The sequence below is a fragment of the Typopeltis vanoorti genome, chromosome 4 (assembly GCF_054136105.1).
Source record: "Typopeltis vanoorti isolate ZY-2024b chromosome 4, IOZ_Tvanoo_1.0, whole genome shotgun sequence".
Taxonomy (NCBI): Eukaryota; Metazoa; Arthropoda; class Arachnida; order Uropygi; family Thelyphonidae; genus Typopeltis; species Typopeltis vanoorti.
This window is the reverse complement of record NC_143552.1, coordinates 158,917,980-158,938,206: the sequence shown is the minus strand read 5'-3', so window position 1 is coordinate 158,938,206 and position 20,227 is coordinate 158,917,980. Positions and strand designations below refer to the sequence as shown.

Below are 20,227 nucleotides of genomic sequence, written 5' to 3'. Positions count from 1 at the left end.
ATGTTGGGGAAGGTGATTCAAGGGATGAAATAACGTTGAGTGCATCGGAGATTATGGACAATGATATATATGGGGCCAAGAGTAATGACTTAGTTGGCATTTATAGAGATAAGTTCCATTTTTTGTATACTAATGCCAGAAGCATTAGGAATAAACTGAATGAATGAATTAGTAGCACTGATTGATGCAAGCTCCTAAAATTATTGGTATAAGTGAAACATAGTTAACAGAGGATGATGTCTTGACAAAAAGGGTTGGCCTGGGATGGGAGGGAAGAGTTTGGGTGTGAGGAAAGTTGTAGAATTGGTGGTATAGAGGAAGGGACTGGGGAAGGTATTAAAGAGTCACATCAGAGAAGTGATGTTTGTAGGACTTAGAACCATACACGGTTTCTTATGTTTGTTTGCTAATGCCAGAAGTATTCACAATAAGGGGAATGAAATTGTTGCATTGATTGAGTTTATTTGCCCCAAAATTGTTGGTGTAAGCAAGACATGGTTAGATGAGGATGACATTTTGAGAGGAATACAGGTGAATGGATATGATATTTTTTGTGAAGACAAACAGAGAAGAAAGGGAGGAGGAGGAGTACTGCTGATGGTAGCATGTGATTTGTGCCCATCTAAGGTGGATTTGCAATGTGCAAATAGTGGTTGTGGTTTTGAGCAGTATGGTTTGAGGTACAGGTGAACAGGATGAAATATTTAGTTGGGTGTTGCTATAGAATGCTACATTTTACTATATATATGCTATAGAATTATTATGGAAGGATGCTATAGACCTGGTAATATGGAGGGTAATGAGAAGGAAATGTATAGGAAATTAGCCTGTCTAGCAAGAAACGAGTGATCATTATCTATCTATCTCAGTGGCTTTAACAGGCCTTTAAGGCCCACAACCCTCCAAGCATGCTTGGATTTCGTAACCGAAATATGGGGATAGAATGGTCAACCCTGTGTCTTGAAGTATTCCTGACTGTATCCCTGTGTGTTCACGGGGCTGGTTTGCCTGCTTGCGGGATGAAAAACGCCAGATAAAGTGGTGGAAAAAACCCTGCTGTCCATGCCCAAGACCAGCTAACTTGGCTATGGCTGAGGAAGATCCTTCAGCTTCTCATGTCATCGACAGGAATCAAGCCTAGGACGCTCCTTCTCTAGTCATATGGTTGAAAAGCGCAAAGCCACTAGGCTAACCGTGCAGACTGAGTGATCATTATGGGCGACTTTAATTATGGTAATATAGACTGGAATCAAGAGACTGCATCTGGGGGAAAGGAAAATGAAGTAACAGAGGGTACATGAGGATCACGGGTACTGGATTTGATCATCTCATCAGATGATGTTATTATAAATGGGATGTAAAAGCTTCCACCAGTTGGTGAGAGTGACTATGAGATGATCACTTGCAGGCTGACCAGTCATTTGAGGACATCGGTTAGAAAGGAATATATGCAGAATGATATGAGGGTGGTCTGAAAATTTCTCTGCCTTGACCATTGATGGCAACACTATCAGCAAGATTTTTATTTTTTTTCTAAGTTGGTACATCTGTCAAAAGCATCCATGTGAAATTGCAAGTGATTCTATCAAGTAGTTTGTTTTATACAGCTGTCTGAAGCAGAAGTGTTGTTTGTATCCCTTGAAATGGATAAAATTGAATATCGTGCGGTTATAAAATTCTTTGTAAAAGAAGGTTTAATGCCATAATAAATTCATTCGAAGTTCATAAAAGTTTAGGCACTCTTCTCCTTTGTTTTCGACAATTGAGGAATGGGCTGCTGAGTTTAAATGTAGCCATACCAGCCTTGAAGATGATCCACGTGAAGGACGTCTAAAAAGTGTAGCAACACCAGAAATCATTGATCAAGTGCACGATATGGTATTGGATGACAGGCGAGTCAAAGTGCGTGAAATTGCTGAGACTATAGGCATTTCAAAAAAATGTGTAGGATATATTTTGTACGAAGAATTGCAAACGAAAAAGCTTTGCACAAGATGGGTGCTGCGCTTGCTCACAGCAGATCAAAAACTCACTTGCATGAAAATCTCTGAACAGTGCTTGAAGTGTTTTAACAAGAATGAAACTGAGTGTATCAATTTATTACTATGGATGAGACTTGGATTCACCTTTATACACCAAAATCCAAACAGCAGCCAAAACAGTGCACAGAAGCTGGTTGTTCAGCGCCAAAGAAGACAAAGTCTGTTCCATCTGCAGAAAAGGTCATGGCATCGGTGTTTTGGGATGCTAAAAGCATTTTGTTTATTAATTATCTTGAAATGGGTAAAACAATAACCTGGGAATATCATTCCGATCTTTTAACCAGACTAGATGAAAAAATTCATGAGAAAAGACCTGGTTTGCAGAAAAAAAAAAATCATCTTTCATCAGGACAATGTGCCTGCCCACAAAGGTGTTTTGGCAATGGGAAAATTAAGGGATTTGCACTATGAATTGTGCAACATCCACTTATTCCCCAGATTTGGCTCCCTCTGACTTCTATCTCTTCCCAAAACTAAAACACTTCCTTGCTGGTCAGCGTTTTTTTTTTTTTTTTTTTTCGAATCAAGTGCATGATATGGTATTGGATGACCTGCAAGTCAAAGTGCATGAAATTGCTGAGACTATAGGCATTTCAAAAGAACGTGTAGGATATATTTTGCAATGAAGGTGATTGCAGCTGTAGAGGGGTATTTTGCAGATCTTACTGAGAACCACTACAAGGAAGGGATAATGACACTGGAGCATCGCTGGAATAAATGTATTAGTCTTAAGGGAGATTATGTTGAAAAATAAAAATAATTTTGAAATTATAAATTCGTTTTTCATTATTATACCGACAACTTTTTTACCACCCTTGTAAGTCTGGTAATTATGAAAGTTCAGGAAATGGTCTACGGCAATAAATTGAAAAAGAGGAACTACTTGGAGCCCTACTCAAGAACTATTTGGTGGAGGCAATATCAGAATATATTCCAAAGGTTAAGAGGGTAAATAGAGCTGGTGTGAAATGGATGAATCAAGAAGTAAGATATATAATCTGGAATAAGAAGGTATTATGGAAGAAACACAAGATGAGTGGTTATAACATCCAGTTGCATTAGAAGTACAAAGAGCAGGTGAGAAAGGTGACTTGCTTGATGAAGATAGCAAAAGTGCAGTATGAGCAGCAGTTAGTTAATGTGGCTAAAAAATCCTAGGGAATTTTTTCAATACGTGGCCAGTAGAAGAAAGAATGATTATGGAAGGATGGCATTGATTAGTGAAAATGGAGGAATGATAACCACTGCAGAGGATACAGTTTAGGTATTTAATGAGCAATTTATAAAAGTATTTCATTCTTGTGAATGTGACATCATGCAGAATCCTTATGCATCACTGATTCATAAGGGAGGTGATAAGACTAGGGCTTTGAATTATAGTACAGTCTGTGTGTCTGGAGTTGTGGTTAAAGTGCTAGAGATGTTAGTTGGGACCAAGATTCAGAATTGGGTTGACAACAGAAAAAAAACCAGGAGGGTTTGTTAAAGGAAGATCATGTTTTAGCAATCTGCTTACTTATTATAATAAAGTGACAAATGCATTGGATAAGGGTGTTGGATATTCAGTGTTATATTTAGATTTTTCAAAGGTGTTTGATAAATTGCCAGATGACTAGCTGGTAACTAAATTGGAACAGATGGGACTGAACAACAGTAGATTAGTTCGCTGGATTGGAGATTGGCTGTCTGATAGGTATCGGCGGGATATCTATTGAGGAGCGATATCCCAGAAGAGGAAAGTTACTAGTGATGTACCCCAAGGGTCTGTTTTGGGTCCATTGCTGTTTAATTTGTATGTAGAGGATATTGGGAGAGTTCTGAATGGTGATATACAGTTATTTGCAGATGATGTAAAGTTGGGGAGCTATCAGGAGTAGCACAGATGCTGTGGCTTTATAAGAAGGCTTGAATACTAGTGGTAAGACTTATACGTTGGTTAGACATGACTGGTAATTAATTTACGGAATTAACAACGCATATAAAGTAAATTAATTAAAGATAACGTTAATGAATCACTTCTATATTTCGACAATGTCACATTGTCATCTTCAGGAACATAAAGATATGGTATGTGCACTAAAGGAACTAACAAAGCAAATGAGGAAGAAATTAAGACACTAATTTTGTTCCTAAAGTCCTAATGGTGCCCTCTTGCGGGCTAATTTGGTAGTCTTGGCCGTTGGGCTGAAGTTCTCATAATGAAAGTCTCCCAAATTTGGGGCAGTTTCATGCACCCAAATTTGTTGAGGTTAGGAACGTTTTTTAGAGCTGCTGAAGATTCTTTGAATAATCTTTCGTATTTAAACTTGCTGCGATGGATTATTTTTGTCTTCTTCCAACGAATTTTATGGTGGGTATCTAAGGCATGGTCTGCCAGCCCAGAGCGGCTGTACTGGTGAAACCGGATGTAGTCCTGGTGTTCTGAAATCCTGATATTTGTTGTTCTGCCTGTTTGGCCAAAGTAGGACAATTTGCAGCTGCAAGGGACCTGGTATACACCAGGTAGGTCTAGGGAAAGTGGTTGGTCTTTGGTGGAGCGGATAAGGGATGCCAACTTTTTATATGGTCTGTAACAGGAAGTAAGGTCATATTTCTTGAGGATATTAGTTATTTTTTCAGAGGTGCCCTGGATGTAGGGGATAGTGATAGACTTGGTGTAGTTTTTATTGTTGAGGGGGGGAGGGGGGTTGTGGTTTTCAGGTTTTAGTATTTTTTGGATTTTTTTTGGGGTTATAGCCATTGGCTAAGAAAGTGTTGAGGATGTGGTTTAGTTCCATAGTCAGGGCCTTGTCATCTGAGCAGATTAATTTTGCCCTGTTATATAGTGTTTTTATCACCCCATATTGTTGTGAGGGGGGGGGTGGGATTGCTGGTGAATGTATCTGCCAGTGTGGGTGGGTTTTCTGTAAACAGAGAAAACCAAAGATCCATCAAGCTGGCGGGTGATTAAAGTGTCTAGGAAGGGGAGGGTGTTGTTTTCCTCTTTTTCTAAGGTGAACTGGACTCTGGGATGTTGGTTGTTTAAGTGTGTTAGGAAGGAGTGGAGTGAGTCTGAGCCATGTGGCCAAATAGCAAACACATCATCCACATAACGAAGCCAAATAGTGGGTTTTTGTGGGGCGGAGTTTAAGGCTTTTTCTTCAAATGTCTCCATAAAGAAATTGGCCAAGGGTGGGGAAAGTGGTGAACCCATGGCTGTCCCCTCTATCTGTTTGTAGAACTTTCCTTGCCAAACGAAATAGCCTGAGTTCATTGTGAACTGAAATAGGGCTGAGATATCGGGAGGAAACTTGGCTTGGATGAGCTCAAGGGTTTCTTTGAGTGGGACATTAGTGAATAGGGAGGAGACGTCAAAACTGACCATTATGTCAGTGTGTTGGAGTGTGAGGTTTTCTATACTGGCTTTAAAGTGGGCCGAGTTTTTTATGTGTGATGGTGTGTTGCCAGTGTAGTGTGTGAGCGTTTTGGCTAAATGTTTGGCTAATTTATATGTGGGGGAATCAATGCCATCCACTATGGGACGTAATGGCACATTTTGTTTATGTATTTTTGGGAGTCCATATAATCGGGGGGGTCTAGAGTTATAAGGTTTAAGCTTGTTGGTGACTTCCACAGGCCAAGAAGTGACTTTCTTAAGGAGTCTGTGGATAGTTCTAATCTGAGAGCTGGTCGGATTATATTCAATGGGGAGGTAAGTAGTACGGTCTCGTATTAAAGAATTTAGCTTACCTTTGTAGTCTTTTTGATTGAGTACCACAGTGGCGCTTCCCTTATCAGCTTTGGTGATTACTATTTTTTTGTTGTTTTTTAATTCTTGTAGGGCTGTATATTCGTTTTTGGATAAGTTGGATTTTGGAGGTTTGGCTTTAGTGAGAACACCGACTACATCCAGTCTCACGTTGTTGGCGATATGGATAGGCAGGTTGCGAATTCCACGCTCTATTTGGATCATGATTTCAAATAGAGCGTGGAATTCGCAACCTGCCTATCCATATCGCCAACAACGTGAAATCATGATCCAAATAGAGCGTGGAATTCGCAACCTGAGAGATCTGGGAGTGATTGTGGAGAAGGACCTAAATTTTGAGGACATATTGCTAAAATTGTGAGGACAGCACAGTGGATAATGGGAATGATGCAGAAGGCATTCACTTGTAGAAGTTTCCTTGTATAAGGCTTTGATCAGGCTACATATGGATTACTGTACACAGATTTGGTCACCTGGTTTGGAAAAGGTCCTAAGATGATTGACTAGGTTTCTGGTCTCTAGAATGTTGAGTATGAAAACAGATTGAGAAAATGCAATTTGCAGAAATATGTGGATAGGAGGAGGAGAGGGGATATGATCGAGACATATGAGGTGTTAAGAGGTTATTACCAGGTTAATGTTGGGGAGGTTTTGCATTGAATGGATGAAGATAGGGAGATTACAAGCGGTCATCCCTGGACGCTATAAGGAGAGTTGAGCAAGGGGGTGACATTGGGACCTCCTGTAATGAGTCTTCTGCCTCTGGAGGTGTTAATAATAATAATAATAATCATAATCTAATGGCATCTTTAACACTTTTAATTCACATCAAGTAGATAATATTTGCTACACACACACATCAAGCATTTCTGATCATGGAATCACCACATAATGTCGACTTCTTTTTGTCTCTCTCTCTCTCTCTCTCTCTCTCTCTCTCAAGTGTGCATTATCAAACTAGATGTCTGATAGCATATTCAATAAATTCATCTCCATACACTTCTCCCTTTCATGTTATTCTCTTGTATTATGATACTTAAAGGAGACGTGATTTCCATAATATTAAGTCTTCAGTGACATGACAGTTGAGTTGAAAATCTCACAGAATCTCTATATACCTCATGAAACTCATGCCTTTCAAGCAGTATGGTTCTTAAATAACTCAAGATAAAAATAAATAATCTTTTCCTCCATAATGGAATATGGTATCAGAAAATTTAAAATGTTGGACAGCTTAGTTGTTGGTGCTTTTTCATCTGACATTTTAATAGTATAAACAAAGTACCACCATAAATAAAATAAAATATTATTATTTATTTATTTATTTATTTGTTGTTTATGTGGTGTTTTGTTTACTACTACTTCTTCTTCATGTAGCTTCCTCAGTGAGAGAGTGCAGCACCATGTCCTTCCAGTTCTCTCTGTTGGTGGCTTCCTTTTTTTGTTTTTGCATAGCCATGTGATCCCATCCATGATTTTATATCTTCAAACCATCATGTCCTTCGTTTTTTATCTCTTGATCCTTTTCCCATAATTTTTTCTTCTAAAACTGTTAGTATCCTCTGTCCTGTTGAACTACTCAGTACATATCCTGTTAATCTCATCTTTCTCTGGATCATTGTTTACTTTTTGTCTCTCTCTCTCTCATTGAAAAATGAAAGTGTGCATTATCAAACCAGATGTCTGATAGCATATTCAATAAATTCATCCATTCACTTCTCACTTTCATGTTATTCTCTTGTATTATGATACTTAAAAGAGACATGATTTTTTTTACTACTCTTGTCAATCAATAACAAATGAGCTGTTATTGGCTACAATAGTAAACTAAATAAGCCTTTTATTTGTGCTAGCATTTTTGTTAGGTATTTGTACTTCTCTCTGTCTGTCATAATCCAAGAAGATTGGAAACTTTTTTTTTTATTCTTTAAGCTTAAAAAAAGTACTAAGGAAAGCTGAAATAAGGTTGACATCAGGATCATTTCATTTATTTTTAGTTTGAAAAAGTATCTAAAATCTGTATGTATTGAATTCTATTGGAAACTAATCCAGCCTTTATAGTACAAAATTTTGGAAATTGTTTCCACTTTGTTAAAAATTAAATTAAAATTGTCAAGAAATTATTTTCTTATTTAATCCTGTATCCTTTAAAGTGTCAGCAAACAAAGTTTGCATATGAGGTATCTTCATGACTAGGCTACTTGTGTATAGAGGCTGATGACTTCAAATCAATTGCCTTACTATCACATAATGCAAAGCACATTTCCTTTCAGAAGCATATATTACTATGCATTATGGGAAGGGTCATTACCCAGACTAGTTTCAATTTTTATTGAGGTCTCATCAGTGGGAGCCAGATCCAGAGGTGATACCAAAAGAATCAGAAGTTACATATCTAAAGTCCTTTCTTTTAGTGTTGCATGGTGATCAACATTCATTTTAGAAATGATGGGCTTTACAACCTAGTTGTAAAGTATATACAAATATACATGTATATTTGTATATACTCCAAATGATGACCTTAATATGAAGGTTGAAACGTTGGAAAATTAAAATAGTTATTTATAACATGGTTGTAAAGTCCATAATTTCTAAAATGAATTACATATCTAAAAAGATTAAAAAAATAATATAATTTCTTGGCAATTTTAATTTAATTTTGAACAAAGTGGGAAAACTTTGTACAACCACCTCTAATCCAGAGTATTTAAATAATAAGGTGATACACTTTTTACTACCTGTATGTGAGAAATATATGATTTCTGCATGAATTTATGAATTCAACCTTTGTATCTCTTCTGGATCTTGTGGACTTGCTTCTTGGGGAGTAGAGTGATTTTTGCCTTGGTGATAGTTTTTTCCCTGTCACTAGATGCCATTGCTAAGTATCCTGCCCTGGAATAATTCAGGTTAAATAATGAGTTTAGTAGTGAGCATTTCAGGTCACTCAGTAAGATTTAGAATGATCTTGCAGATCATGCACAGTTTTGGGAGAGGTAGTCCTTACTTTACCAATATCTCAATGAAGGGTGAAACTGGTCTGTGTAGTGATCCTTCCAATAATGCATAGCAATATGCACCTCTGAAAGAAAGTGTGCATTGCATTATTATATGCTAAGACAATTGATCTGAAGTCATCTGCCTCTATATATAAGTAGCCTAGTCGTAAAGATACTTCACATGCAAACTTTGTTTCCTAACAATTGAATAAAGGATTAAACAATAATATAATTTCTTGGCAATTATAATTTAAGAAAACAATTTTGTTTGTGAATTTTTATCTTTCTTTTTAAAATATTTCTTGTAGTAATGGAATCTGAGCATTTTCTAATTCTTGAGCATGTTAAATTTTATGTAAATGTTAAATAAAACATGGTTTTTATTTGATTGTGAAACAGAATAATTTATTATTACAGCATGAATTGGAGTACTATTATGATAAAAACAATTGTTGTGGATTTTTAGAGCACAGATACCATGAAAAAATTATGCAGATGAGCAAAACTGGTGAAAACCAAACCAATCGTTTGTTTTCTTATGTTGACACAGATATCAAAGCAGAAAAATTTCAGGTATGTATGAATCAAGATCATGATTATTCATTTTTATGATATAACTCTACTTATTTTATCTATTTAAATATTTATTTTTATTATTGTTAATATTAGTATTGATTCACTTCAGTTTCTCAAGTTCATTGTGGGAATTACATCCTTTGGGACACTTGAGAGGTGAGTGAACATAAAATGTTCACTTACCTGTGTGAAAAATTCTACTTTTTCTTCTTTCCTCCAGACCTTTGCTTACCACTAATACTATTATTATTATTATTAAGAAAAGAGATCTGAAAAAACTGCAAAAGTTTCTTCTTGATTGTCAATACAATAATACTTAAAATCTGTAAATGAAAGATGAAATTGATCATATCACATGAAACCATGTAAACCATACTGTATTTAATGCATTTAATGATTGGAAAAAGAAATTCATGTATTCAAATAGTTGCACCATACACATTAATATACATAGGGTAAAAAAATATTGGCTGTTACTTCAGGCATATCTCAGTGAACATATAGCTTATATAGATACCATAATCTTATCCTATCAGTAGTCCTAACAGGCACTTAAGTGCCCATGACCTGTCCAAGTATTTTTGGACTTCGTAACCACAACTCTAACTCGAGAAGAAGGTAGTTAGCCCTATGCCTTCCAGTGCGTCCTATGTCTGTAGATGCGTGTGGCCGGTTTGCCTGTTCTGGGGGATGAATAACCCGAGTTTCCAGGTGAAAAAATCCCATATCTCCGTATGAGACCGGCTAACTCACCTTTTGCAAAAAGTGACCAGATGAAGGTTCCTCACATCACTAACAGGAATCAGGTCGTTCTGACCAATTCATGTCTTGATCAGGTCTTTGTCTATACCAACGGAGCTATGGAGGCTTAAAATATATAGCATAATACTAACAGAAACTTCCCTAACCAATGAGGAGCTTTCATTGTACAACATGTTGGAGGCTTAATGGATTTTTTACAACACTCAAACAGGATTAAAACAGAATTTAATACTTCCTATATTTCGTCCTGGTCACTAGGATATCTACGGAGATTACAAAAACAACTGATGTAACATGAACACAAATATCATACAATACTAAGCCCAACCACGTGGGTGACACTAAAGTCCTATCTAGGTTGAGCACCCTCTAAGGGCGGTTTTAGGTGGCCTGGAATGTAAGGTGGGACCTCTGGTGATGAGTGTTTCCCAAATCTTCGGAAGCTTAATGCAACCGTATTTATTAAGATTTGGTTGATTTCTGAGAGCTGCTGCTGCTGCTTCTAAGAAAAGTCTATCTTTCTTGAATTTTCTGTGGTGGAGCATGGTGGTTTTCTTCCATGATACCCTGTGGGTGGTGTCCAAGACATGGTCAGCCAAGCCTGAATGACCATAGTTGTGTTTACAGATGAAAGACTTGTGTTCCTCCAGGCAGATGGATGCTGATCTGCCTGTATGTCCAAAGTACGCCAGCTTACAGGAACAGGGTACTTTGTAAACTCCAGGCAGCGAGAGAGGAGGGAGCTGATCTTTCGTAGACCGGATAAGGGTAGCAAGTTTGCAGTGGGGCTTATATGCTGTGTGTAGGTTGTACTTTTTTAGTATCTTGGCTATTTTTTTGGATGTGCCACGGATGTAGGGTATGGTGATGGCATTTTTAAAATCTTGTTGACGAGAAGGACGGGGAATGGGGGAGGAATTGATTATTTTTTTGATACTGTGATCGCTGTAGCCATTGGAGAGGAAAGTGCTGTGTATGTAGTTAAGCTCAGTAGTGAGGGCGGTTCCACTGGAACAAAGATTGTGGGCTCTCTTGGTAAGAGTTTTAATAATACCATATTGTTGAGAGGGGTGATGGTGAGAGAGTTTGTGAATGTATCTGCCTGTGTGTGTGTGGGTTTTCTGTATACAGTGAAGGCAAGTGTATCATTAGGCAGGCATGTAACTAAGGTGTCTAGGAAGGGTAAACAATTGTTCTTTTCCTTTTCCATAGGAAGTATTAAATTCTGTTTTAATCTTTTTTGAGTGTTGTAAAAAATCCATTAAACCTCCAACATGATCTCCTCACAGCACTTAAGCCTCTCACCATTGTACAACATAAACACCTTTCAAATGTACAGGTAGTGTCGTGAAAAAGGAAAAGGTGGGGGATTAACGTTCACATTAAACAAAAATACACAGTAAGTCAGTTAAAAACGAAATTTCTGACAGCTGACAACATTTGTCTAAAGCTAGAGAACTGTATTAATACTGACATAGTTTAATACTGAACTCTATTTATAGACCACCAGATGAGAATCCTAAACTTTCCCTAGAAGAACTAGAAACCTGGCTAATAAAACTAAACAACAAATCCACCTATAATTATAGAGAGAGAGAGACACTTATCTTAACACTCTGAACACTGAGCAAGCATAACTACAACTTATTTAGATATACTATCTAACTTTGGCTTAACAGCAACCATTTTATTTCATACTAGAGAGGAAATGGTAAATGAAAATATAGCACAGTCCTGTATAGATCATATTAAATTTTATGTCAGAGATAACAGACTTTTATCTGCAACTATTAAAACAAAACTAGCAAACCACTACCTCAAATCATTACACACCCAGCACTGGAAAGGAAAAATTCCAATTCTTTACTCACATCAAACCATTATAAAAAAATTAGATGACTTCATCGTTGACGAAAAAATTGGGAAAACCTCATGGCATCAAATAATGCAATCCAATAATCTGGAAGACTGTATGACTCTTTCATCACATCGATGTGTCATATATATGAGAAAGCTAAACGTAAATTAAAGATTAGAATCAGCAAGGATTCACCTCCATGGCTAAACAACGAGATTCCAAGCTTCTCTTTCGACACATTCTGGCTATTATACTACTCATTATTAATGCTCTTCTCTGCAGCTCTGCATTATCATACCTGGGCAACACATGTACTGTCTTTCCTCTCTCAGTCTTCTTTTATACAGCCTCAAGCATGAACCTCAGATCTCTTAACACTTCATTCACACTGCCTTTCAAGTCATTTGTGCCCACCATCACAATCATCTCATCCACCCTTTCACCTCGCTTAACTGCCATAGCCACACTTTCTATCATTCCTCCAGGCAAACACTCCTCAGGCATTCTATCTTGCTCACCATGGATCATCGAGTCTCTATACATCACACCTCTTACCACTCTGTTCCTTCCTTGTTCACCTTCATTCCTCACTATCTCTTCTCTAACACTTTCTTTCTTTGTTCCTCTACTTAACTGTTTTCATGGCATCTCTCTTTCCCTGGTTCCAGCACCTCCTCACATTTTTCTCATTCCCTCGTTTCTACTGGTTCTATTCTCTCCTCTTCTATCATTCCCATAACTTTCTCACTGCTACTCTGATTTGCTTTGCATTTATCATTTCCAGTCCCTGAATCTCTTCTTTCATACTTCTGAACTCATTCTCGAGACATTCCACCTCCTCTTTCAGCATATCTGTCTCTCTCTCTCTCTCTCTCTTTGCAAGCTCGTTATCCCTGCCCTTGATAATGTTACTCATCTCTCTGGGTCAGCATTCTCCTGCCTCTGACACAATGCTGCCAAGATCTTTTATACTAATCTCCATATCACAAAGTTCTTCTGAATATATGCACTCCCTGATCTCTCACCTGCCACATATCCAACTGCCAGGATGCATACATGCCACAAGCACTGCATACCACAAAATCCCATAGTACGCTGTGCAAAATGTAGTCCTTAAATTGGGGAGTATTTGGCAAACTGACCTTCAGCTGCCACCATCATTTACAAAGAACCAAGCACCAAGAACTACTACAACTATACTAAAATATCATGTTTTTAAGTACCAAATTCCCCAACTGCAAATTACCCACAGTGAAAGAACCAAGTGAAAGGACCAAGTGAAAGACCAAGTGAAAGACTTGGTCTTTCACTTGGTCTTGCACTACCTGTGGGATCAGCTAGTCTTGCATATATTGCAGGCGCAAACTTGACATTTTGTCTGTTTGCTTACTTGGAAAAAATGGAGTAAAACCAGGTTTAAAATTGCTTGGTATCTTTAACATAACTATACCCAAGTTAAAAATACTTTCTATATCTTAAATAGAATTTGGTTTGATGTAGTTTCTAAATAATTAATTTATAATTTTTTTTTTTCACTAGAGGTCATGCCAGTAGAATAACTGGTGATCAAATCATTGTTTCTTTAGCTTACTGTGTGTAATGTAACTCAGCTTGTCCTTATATATTTGTATATACTCCAGATGATGATCGTAATATGAAGATCGATACGTCAGGAAATTAAGAGTTATTTATAACACGGTTGTAAAGTCCATAATTTCTAAAATGAATGCTGATCACTGTGCAACACTAAAAGAAAGGAACCAATATCTTATTGGATGATCTCTGATATAATCAGCTCATTTCTGGACATAAATCACCTTGTCTTTGCACTAGCTCTTGACTTCTCTAAGGTTTTACCATAGTGAACACAATTCTTTTAAAAAAACTCGAAGCAATAGGCATAAGAGGAAAACTCCACAATTGGTCTGAAACCTGAAAAACAGAACCAAAGTTACAAAAATAAATCATACCTACAATAACACAACTGAGATTACTTGCGGCATTCCTCAAGTGGCAATTCTATTACCATGACTTTTCAATATATTTGTAAATGATCTATCCAACCTTCAACTATACAGTCACACAATATGCAGATAACACACTACTCATATCCATACACAAAGACCTATCAAGAGGTTTGCAACATTTACAATCAGACTTCAGCGTAATCACTGATTGGCTCCTCTATAATTCTGTTGTAATAAACAGCAATAAATCTGAACTCATCATATTTAGAAACCCTTGGATAGCTATAGATCTCTCACGCATATCACAGAAATGTCATATCCCACATTGTCGAAAGAAAACTAAAACTTGTGCTTGTTCTACAATCCAGGAAGTTACAAACATCAAATACTTATGCCTGCACTTTCATTACAATATTCGATGAAACACGCACACATTAACTATATATACATAGCAAGATATGTAATACTTGCTGTAGTTCTGCATCACAATACTTAATGAATAAATTAAACTCATTACAAAACAGGCTTATGGCAACAACAGCTCAGAGGTGCTTAAGGGCCAAAGCTGTATAACTGAGAGGAGACCTCCACATAGCCTTTAAAGGAATGTGGAGAACTGACCACGGCTTCTGACCTAATGTCCAATCCTCACCTTCTCATGGTGTACCCTGTTAGGTATCTACCTGGATACTGAACGAACAAGGTTAGGCTGGCAATTTGGGATTTAGTCGACCCAATTGTATTCTTATTGGCTTAAACCACAATATTAAATGATGGTACACAATGACAGCATTTTATGCCGACTGGGGCATTGCCCGGTTACAAGTCCCCCCGTTGTTTTCGCCAGGGAACCAGGACAAACAGGGAAAAGTCAGCTACTGGAACAAATCTTAAAACACACCCTAACTCAACATCTCCAGAGTTCAAAATCGATACTATCAGCATAAGAAACCTGAATGGCAAAGAAATGGAGCTAGCTGAGGAATTAGATAAGTACCAGATCGACATAATAGGGGTGACTGAAACAAAAAAGACAAAAACTGGTGAGATCTTTCTGACCAATAAATACAAAATGTTATATTCAGGCAATGACAATCAAGGGAAAAGGAGTAGTCATAGTATTCAACACTAAATATGAGACTGATCTTCTTGAATGGCAGGCAATAACAAGTAGAGTGATGTGGGCAAATATCAGAATGGGGAACTGGACAATGAGACATATCTGTGTCTATGGCCCCACAGAAGGTTCTGCTGAGGTAGAAGTGGTGTAATTTTTTGAGGCTTTAGAGAAAGCAACTGACACAATGAAAAAGGAAATGTTTATCCTTGTAGGGATCTAAATAGTAGAGTAGCAAATGATTGTCAGACATACAAAAATATTTTGGGAAAATTTGGAGAAAAGAGCAAAGCTAATAATAATGGCAAATACTTGTTGGATTTCTCTCAGGACATGGACTGATTATTACTAACACTGTGTTCCAACATAAAAATGTGTACAAGTTCACATGGAGAGTTGATGCAAGGAATAAGAAAAGTCTCATTGACTATGTTATTGTTGATAGTGATGTTTTCCCACTGGTGCAGCACACCAGAATGTACAGAGGATTTGAAATTGGAAGTGATCATCATTTATTCTTGAGCAGGATAAAATTGAATTTCATATTGAAAAGAAGAACATGTAAGAAAGTTTTAAAGCAAATAAAAGTTGAGCAGCTCTCAGATGTGAACTATACACTAAAATACACAAACATTATTCAAGAAAAAATGAGAACAGGAACAAAACTTTGGATATTCAGTGGCAAACCCTGAATAAAACATTGATTAATTCAGCCAGAGAGGCAAGGTTGTCTGTATGGAAAGAAAATTCAGAACTCCATGGTGGACACAGGAAGTTAAAGAGGCAGTGAAGGAAAACAAGAAAGCATATTAAAAGTTACCGGCAAATGAGTCAACTTGTGCTCTTAGAGAATATAGAGACAAATGGTGGTGACGGAGAGCTGTAGAGTGGGAGCCCTCCCGTGATAAGTCCTTGGACTCTCTTGAGGTGTCACAGAATAATAATAATAAACATGAGTGCAGTATAGAAAATCCTTTTTTAAAGAGTTAATAATGTGGTCTTGCCTGATGGACTAAGTTCTCCTGTAGAAGGCTGGAATTATTATTATTATTATTACATGAGATCTCCAAGGAGTCCAAAGATTGATCAAGGAAGGGCATCTACACCACAACTCTCTGTCTCCACCACTTAATCCATTAACAACACTGAACCACCACTACCATCATCATCTAGAGACAATGGCATCTATTGCCCACCACCACTAGTATTTTTGTCTGTAAATTGCACATGCTCTCATGGCCAATTTGTCTGTTTCGGGATGAAAATCCCAAGGTTTCTGGAAGAAAAAGCCCTGCTACTCCCATATGAGATCAGCTAATTCACCTTCAGTTGAAAAAAACATATTAAGATTCCTCTTGTCATGATGAGAATCGAACGTAGGCCTTTTCCAATCAAAGGGCACAACGTACTGTCATTCTTCCAATTTGCACAGTTTGTGCTTAAAATATCTCATCTTAATAAAAGATGAGATTTTAATGAATTTTTTATTAAATAGTTCAGATATCTCCTATGGCATTACTGCTCTACCATTGTCATCAGTTAACATCATCCTTTCATAATCATTCTTTCCTCTACTGGCCAAATAATGAAAACTCTATGGGACATCTTATTACTCATATTGTGTTTTTGCTCTCTCTCTCTCTCTCTGTCTATCCTAATCAAGTCATCTCTCTCTCTCTGTTCTAATTAAGTCATCTTCCAAGCTTGATCTTAACACATTTCATGTAACTAATTATTATTACTTTTTTTTTACATTCTCCATAATGCCTTTTTTTCAAATTGTATGTTAAATCTCTCCATTTATCCATTTTATGTCTCCTTATTTAACCTTCTGACTTTTTTTGGAACACAAACATTTATTGCTGCTGTTAAATAGATCAGTATTTGCTTCATAAATGGCTATTATACTGAAAAGAAAATGCACAAAGGTTAAAAAAAAAAAATCAAATTTGAGCAGCTTTCTAACATGAATTGTGGATTGAAATTTCTAAAGCATAATTTTGTCTTTTCACTTGGTGTGTGTGTGTGTGTGGAGGGGGGGGAGGAACCTCAATATACTTTATTTCCTTTGATAACACTCAGCTCAGCCATCAAGACCAAACCAGATATTTCTCTCTCTTGCAATGACACTTACCTTTAGTCTTTCCATGTGTGAACACATCACTTCTATAGCATTTTCATCCCCCCAAAAATTTGCTATACTTTTTTGTTTAGGATGTTACTATTGAATCCAGCTATTAACTCTGTATACAAATCCCAAATTCACCAAGTTTTTGATATTGTGCAGTAAAATGAAAGAATTGTTTATTAGCTGGCCTCGTTGGTTGAATAGTTAGCATACCCGCTCTCCAATTAACAGGCTGTGGGTTTGAATCCCACCGTAGGCATGGATGTTTGTGATTATCTTTAGGTGGAAGATGAATGTGCCATCACCTGGTGTGAGACCACTGCCCCACTTAATGGAGGCCTAAAGTGGCTTGAAAAAGTTCCATGTTTAGTCTCTCGAGCAGGGTTTCTGGACTATGAAAAAAATAATTAAAAATATATAAAATTGATACAAATAGAAAAAAAAATCCCTATCCTGCCCTCAATACAAAATATACTGTAGGTTTTCAAATAACCTTTTGTGGGTAGAAGCAACATAAAAAAAAATAAATAAATAAAAAATAAAAACAATCACAGATGCTTTCTCTTCAGCCACTGTCACACAGATGTTTTCGCATTGTGTCTTTTCTATAGATACATCTTTTGACACTGTTCAGCAGAATTGGAATCCATCATTCTTCCCATAAATTAAAGATGCCAAGAAATTATTAACCAAGGATAAATGGTTTCATCCTTTATCCAAGTGACTCAGCTACTTGTATATAGAGGCTTATGACTTCACATCAATTGCCTCATGAAGTTACTTGACGTGCAAACTTGGTTTGCTTACACTTGTATAAAGGATGAAACCAAGAATATAATTTCTTGGCATCTTTAATTTATAGTATAACCAAGTGGAAAAAACTTTCAACATCATTCTTCCCATTTCTGGTAACTCATAATCTGTTGCTCCTCTTCATCTTTCTTTCCATCATTATCTCTTTCAGACCTGCCTTCCCTGTGAAGTATTCTTGCCAAAGATTACAATCTTCAGCTCTTCAAAAAGAACATCAACAGATTTCTTCTCTGCCTACAAATAGTATCAATTTGCTATAAGTTCTGTGGTATTTTGTGTGAGAGTGTTATAAAAAAATTACTAATTATGTATAATGTAAATAAACCTGTTGATATTATTTTATATATTTTTTAATCTGTAACAATTTTAGGAATTTACAAGTCTTGTGTCAAATAAATCATCCAGCTATTTGGAACGCAGTGTAGCATCAGTTAAATTAATACATGGAATTAAATATGTGTAAGTATGTAATAGCTATCAGTATGTAATCAGTAATTATCTTACTGATTTTTAATATAAAAATTAAGAAATAGGTTACTTTGTTTTTGTAGCTTCAGTTAAATTAATACAAGGAATGAAATATGTTTGTATGTGGTAGTAGTTTATGTTATTGCCAGCCTGGCTGGCCAAGTAGTTAGCGTATTCGCTGCCCAGCCAAAACGCTGTGGGTTCGAATCACGCCATGGGCATGGATGTTTGTGACTGTCTGTGGAAATACTAGTGGTGGTGGTTGGCGATAGATGGCATTGGTGCAGTTGCGGTCAGTTGGTGGATTGTGAGTTGTGGAGACAGAGTTGTAGAGTAGATGCCCTCCCTCGATGAGTCTTTGGACTCCCTGGAAGTGACAAATAATAATAATAATAATGTTGTGCTTTGTTATTGAGTTTTTTTATGTGAAATGTCAGAAATAAATTACTTTGTGCTTCATAAGTCAGCTTGAGTTAACATCGGTCATTTGGTGACATGAAAAAGGTTATATATTTTAACACATTTTTCTGATTCTGTGTTCAGCTTCTATAGAAAAGCATTCATAAAATAAGCTGCCAAAACTAGTTATAAATTAATACAGAGAATTAAGACTTGAGTTCAATAGCAAAGAATAGCGTATTTACAGATTATTGTGTGAATATGTATCAGTTATTCTTCATGTCTCTCTCAGCCTATGTCAGAAGCATTCACCTACTAAGGATGGAAGTATAATAACCATCAGTAGGATGGAACTTTCTTTATGTGTAATGTTTCAAAATGTTTATTAAACATCATCATCATCAATGTGTATATTACATTCAAAAAGCAATTACCATATTTGCCGGCGTATAGAACGCACCCCCTTTTTTGTACGCATTTTTTAGGAAAAAAATTTTATCACTGAATATTATAATGAATTTACAGTATTTCAAATATAAAGTAATGAGTAGTTCTACTTTCAACAAATACCTAATCTAACTAGGAAAAAGTACCCACCATTTAATCATCAAAACCCAGAAATTCATCTCCAGAGCTAAATGAAGAGACACTTGAAACCTCTTCTAAATCAGAATCTGAGTCCTCATACAACAAATTGTCTGCTGTACCATCCAGTGCATTACTAATTCCACACTTCTTAAATGATTTAACCATTGTCTCAGTTTTCACAGCGTTCCATGAAGCTTTGACCCGCTCACAAACTTGCGAAATGCTAAGCCTCTTCCTTCTTCCTGATGGAGTAACCTCAAAATCTGAAGACTGCATCCAGCTGTTCCACTTCTCCTTCATAAATCCTTTAAGTGGTTTATTAATACAGATCTAAAGGTTGAAGCTGACTAGTTAGATCTACTGGAATTACAGCTAATTTAGTTTTCAATTCCTTGATTTTATTTGTAACATTGTCTGCTCTGTGAGAATGAAACTGATCCCATAATAGCATGACTTCTTCAACAGTCCACCAGGGCGCCTAGACCAAATTTTATCTATCCATAACTTCATTCCTCCTCCATCCATTCAGCCTTTTGCATGAACATGTACAAACACTCCTTTAAGCAGTTTTTCTTTGGGTTGCATCTTCCTTTTAAAAATCAATAGTGGCAGCAATTTTGTCCCATCAGCACGGCAGGATAAAACAACCGTGCAGCAAGTTTTTTCATGCCCCGAAGTTTTAATAGTAACACTTTTAGTGTCCTTGGAATCTACAGTTTTGTTTGAGGGTACATCAAAAGTCAGCAGAACCTTGTCCATGTT

The 20,227-nt window shown here is 36.8% G+C and overlaps 1 protein-coding gene across 4 annotated transcripts in view; it reads left to right on the top strand.

The window, feature by feature from the left end:
- Positions 1–20,227, top strand: part of LOC150107791 (tectonic-like complex member MKS1) — a 289,973-nt gene that overhangs the window by 47,445 nt on the left and 222,301 nt on the right. For 3 of the 4 annotated variants that reach the window (XM_090391544.1, XM_090391542.1, XM_090391543.1), the window contains exons 4-5: positions 9,207–9,362; positions 18,381–18,469. In XM_090391544.1, the coding sequence (XP_090247670.1) occupies positions 9,207–9,362; positions 18,381–18,469 (245 nt within the window). The remainder of the gene's footprint in view (positions 1–9,206; positions 9,363–18,380; positions 18,470–20,227) is intronic. The other variant, XM_090391545.1, reaches the window with a different exon arrangement.